The 4625-nt window shown below is 41.1% G+C and overlaps 1 protein-coding gene across 1 annotated transcript in view; it reads left to right on the top strand.

The window, feature by feature from the left end:
• Positions 1–966: 966 nt before the first annotated feature.
• The window catches only part of VAPB (VAMP (vesicle-associated membrane protein)-associated protein B and C), a gene marked incomplete at its 5' end in the record, with an annotated part of 15041 nt that continues 11382 nt past the window's right edge, over positions 967–4625 (top strand). The window contains one exon of the mRNA XM_009073234.1: positions 967–1119. Within this exon, the coding sequence (XP_009071482.1) occupies positions 967–1119 (153 nt within the window). The remainder of the gene's footprint in view (positions 1120–4625) is intronic.

Genomic DNA, 4625 nt, shown 5'->3' with positions numbered 1-4625 from the left:
AGGCATCAAATGAATCACTTTTATGCAGAAGACAGTTGATCAAAGTGTGGTTATATTTCTTTTAATTTTACTTCCTTAGCATCTGAGCAGGCAGTGTGGCTGTGTGCTACCTGTCTGATTTAGCAGTGCCTTGTAGGAAATCAGTCTTTCCTCTAACTTGAGGGATTGGGGCACTTTGGAGCCTGGGAGAAATGGATTTTCCTGCACTTGGTGCTGCACAACTTGACAATGGTTTGATTCTGGCTCTGCTAATCTTTGCCAGTGCTCTCAGTGTCTAAGAATTTTCCTGTTTCCACATGGTTGTTTCCTGTACTGGGTGAGGTAGGCTGTTTTATTTCTTCTGGTTTATAGTTCCTAGTAGCCAAGAGAGTTATTAAACAAAAAAAAAAAAACAAAAAAAAAACAAAAAACCAAAGTTGGTAGGAAAAAGGGGGTGTACTCTGAAAGGTTGTCTTGCTGGTTTGGTATGGCATTTCTGGTGGAATCTGGTTGTGTGGAGACACAGCTTCATGTGCAGATGGCTCTGTAGTAGCCCCTTTGTTATCACTCCCTGCCTAGTTAACAAACTGTGCTGTACTTAGCACTTATCACCTACAACACTGGGTACATGTGGTACCTCTCAGCCTGGGCTGACTGGGATTCAGCAGTTAGAGCAGAGAACTTGGCATCCTCTGAATGCCATGCTGTGTTGGCACACTGTGTAAATGATTTCCCCTTTTTGTTTGGCTGCTGCTGATCAGCTCAGCTGTTGGGCTGGTGCTGGAGTGTGCTGCAGGCAGTGCTGGGGGGCCTGGCTGCACCCTCAGCCTTGCGTGCACGGTGATCTGTCCGTGCCCTAGGTGGAAATTGGACATCTAATTACTTTACAAGATTTGTGAACAGAGATTTAGAACCTGCTTAGCCTCTGCTTGAAAAGTGCTTTCTGTGTTGTTTCAAGTCTGCTTCTGTTCTGCTCCTCCTCTCCAGGTCCTTTCACAGATGTTGTCACCACAAACCTGAAACTCGGCAATCCTACAGACAGAAATGTGTGCTTCAAAGTTAAGACCACAGCACCACGTAGATACTGTGTAAGGCCCAACAGTGGAATTATCGATGCAGGAACATCAATTAATGTTTCTGGTAAGCCTTTCAAACAGTTCTTTGGTGATTTGAAAATAGCTTCTAATCAATTGCTTGGAATGCTTTGCAGTCTGAAGGTGTTTTGTCAAATGTTTCTAAACCCAAGATGTCATTTCATGGACAAACAGCCATTTCATGTGTCCTTACTTCCCTTACTCCTGGTCTAATAGGCATAGGACTTCCCTTACTCCTGGTCCAGTAGTCATAGGTTTGGATTTACATCTTGTTGTGGAGAGGAAAAAGGCAGAAATACATAAATGATTAATGTGGCTCATTACCAGCCTCAACCAGCCTATCCAAACCAGCACTGCTGCAGCCCTGCCCCTCCCTGTGGGATTATTTTTGTACAGTTAGTTTTTTGCCAGCTTAACTTCCTGAACCAGCTCACCATGGGGTCAAACAAGTGCTTGGAACCAGCACATCAAGGGAAGAATAAAACTGGGTGGACTGCAGCCACTGGTTTAGACTGGTGTTGTCAAACTGCCTTGATATAACCGACAGTGAAAATACTTACTTTCAGACCGTGTTTGTTTTGTGTTCCTTGAAGATTCAATATCCTTTGGTGTTGGAAATGTTGAATGACCAAATCTTTGCTGTACCATAGGAAAAGTTAATGATTTTCTCTAATGAGTCAGAAGCTCTTGACTTGCCTAAGTTTGGTAGTGGAAAAGCAAAGGAGTGGTTTGCTTTGAAAGCATAAAGAGCTGAGTAATCCCATAAACAGAATGTCTGTATGTTATTAACTTGATAATTATGTATTTTCTCAATGGCTTCTCTGATCCATGCTTTTAATAAAGAATTCTATCAAAGCATGTCATAGTGGCATATTGCATGAATGAGCTCTGACACTTGAGATAAGAAAATTAGTTCTATAAACATGCAGATCTGCTTTGCTTTTTTTAAAACAAGTTAATAGTGGCATGATAAGAAAAATTACTGATAGGTTATAGTGTTTGCTGTTAGATTCTTAACCTTTTCTAGCCTGGAATAAAAAAAATGGGGAGCTAAAACTACTTTTTACTTGGAAAAAATCAACATGTGAAAATCAAGCCTTCAGTTTTTTACTTACTAAAATGTAAAATATTGAAACACTTCAACCTTGGAGAGTTTTCTTCAATGAAATAAAAATTGATCCCAAACATACTTTGCACTGTAATACTGAGAGGCTCTATCCTGTAAGGGTGCCCACATTTGTACACTCACTGATCTGTTCTCTCTGGGATTTCTGTGCAAATTGCTGCAGGATTGTGCCTCACTCAGTTAATCCCAGGAGTGTCACAGTGAGGACACCAGGGCAGTGTGGGAGCTACAGGTGGGGCAGGTACAGCTCCTGTGCTTCAGGAGAAGGCCAAAACATACCCAGTGAGCTCTGAAATGACTAATATGTAAATGACAAAGCTCTCCAGAGAGAAATAGAGATTTTTAAAAGTCGGGACAATTCCCAAGTAAAGCTGTCTGTCATCTGCTCTAGCTGCAGGCAAGCATATTAAATGCATTGGAATCAATGAAATGATAATGAAAATTAGCATGGTTTCTAGCTACAAATTATCTTCATGCTATAAAGATGTGGATGCTTTTCATCTTGCAGATGAACTTGGAAAACGAGAAAGCTTCTTCCTTTGCAGCCTCTTCCCAGGCTTTTAAATGTCTTCCTGGTCTTAGCATTGAGTGTTTGCTTAAACTCTCACAGTGACCCTTTGCTCTACCTTGGGCAGGATGGAGTAGAGCTGAGTGCTGTAGGAACCATCTCCTGTTGTGCTACCAGCATATCTACAACTCACTTGCCTTTCCAGAGCCTTACTCTTCCCAGTGACATACCAGAGAGACATGGATCTAATCCAAGACTTGACTGAAAGTATCCCGTTATGAGATTGCTGTGCTAGCCCTAAGCTGTGCTTTGCTCTTGCTCACATAGCTTTAAAATTTTCCCTTTTCTGATAACTTTATTTGTAGTGATTTATGATTCAGTTAGTTTTAAAAACAGCTGTGGTGTATTTAATGACAAGCTCACGTGTGTGTTCTAATATTTTCATGCTGATAATGGCAGTAATGAGAAATAATGATCCTGCACTGCCAGTCCTTACTTGAACATTTTATTTTAAAATACAAGTGATGCACATTCATTGTTCTTTAGGTTATGTATTAAGGTAAATTTATAGGTAGATATGTCACAGAATTCTGGGGTTATAAGTGTTAATTCTGGGGTTATAAGTGTTAATTCTTTATTTCCTAAACCATCCTAAACTGAGCTGTTTTGTCTCGTGCTGGGGTTGAATTTCTCTTTAACAGACCTGTATATATTGCACTCTGGTAGCTCCTTTAAACCATGCATGGGATCTGATTTTGGGCATGCAGTTGGTAGTGTCTTTGATCCTGGTCACCAGACAGGATCCCCTGGATAGGAGGGATCAAAGAGGAGACTCCCATGAACTTACAGAACAGAATTGTTTCAGGTCCACAGGAAGGAGATGTGTATAACCTTTGCTTCGAAGCAATGTTGCTTGAGAACAGATGACTGATTTTTTGAGTTAATGAAGCGAAAAATAAATAGAATTTGTTTCTTCCAATCAGTTATTTTTTCAGTCATGTAATTCAAGTCTCGCACAGAGCATAAAAATAGGACTTGAATAAATAGGACTTGAATTCCTCCAAACCTAGTGAAAATACTACTGATGAGAAACTATTAAAATATAGATAATTCAGTAGTAACTTCTGGACACTTAAACTAATTGGGCTCTATTTACTATAGGCAATCTGTCTTCTTGCTGACTGGTTTTACCACAGCTGCTGATGGCACTGCATTTCCAAAAAATCAGGGCCTAGCTATGGTGGCATGAGGCTCTGGAATGATTGATTAGTGTCTGAGAATATTACTGACTGGAGCTGAATTTGGGACAACCTCATCTTCCTTGCCCTGTAGTAACCAGAGGCCTTTGTTACACCCCAAGCAAACTCTACCTGTAGTATTTTGATGGATGTGAGAAGATACTCTGCCCTAAGACAGAGCCAGCAGTGGGAACATTATCCCACTGCGTTCCATACTAGTATGATGGCTCACTTAAAACATACAAAGTGCTACAAAAATAAAGCTTCCTTTCTTCTAGTGGGGTCTCAAATACTGACTTCTTATACCAAATCACAGCTTTTCCTAAATCCCAGCGTTTCAGGCCCCGCTCGCTGCGCTGGCAGGTTGGAGCCTGTGTTTTCACCTGTTATATAATGGCATGTAATTTTAACAGCTGAGTTTATGTAACTGTCGGGGAGCGTATGTGTGTGCTGTCAGCTGATGGCACTGCATGTGCTCTCAGATTCTTGGGCAAGAACAAGAGTATTTGCACACATCCCATTTCTGCTCAACAACGTCTTGATTTCCACAAGGCTTTTATGGCTTCCCTGAGGTTGAAGTCTAAATTAAAGGCATGAATGGATGACAAAGGAAAAGTGACCAAACAGCAGCAGATGCTGATGAGTCTGTAAGAGGTGTGTAAGGGGGGAGAGGAGGAGCA

The sequence above is a fragment of the Acanthisitta chloris genome, unplaced genomic scaffold (assembly GCF_000695815.1).
Source record: "Acanthisitta chloris isolate BGI_N310 unplaced genomic scaffold, ASM69581v1 scaffold28204, whole genome shotgun sequence".
In the NCBI taxonomy this organism is placed as follows: domain Eukaryota; kingdom Metazoa; phylum Chordata; class Aves; order Passeriformes; family Acanthisittidae; genus Acanthisitta; species Acanthisitta chloris.
Note: the sequence above shows the minus strand (reverse complement) of the source record. Positions and strands in the feature narration are given on the sequence as shown.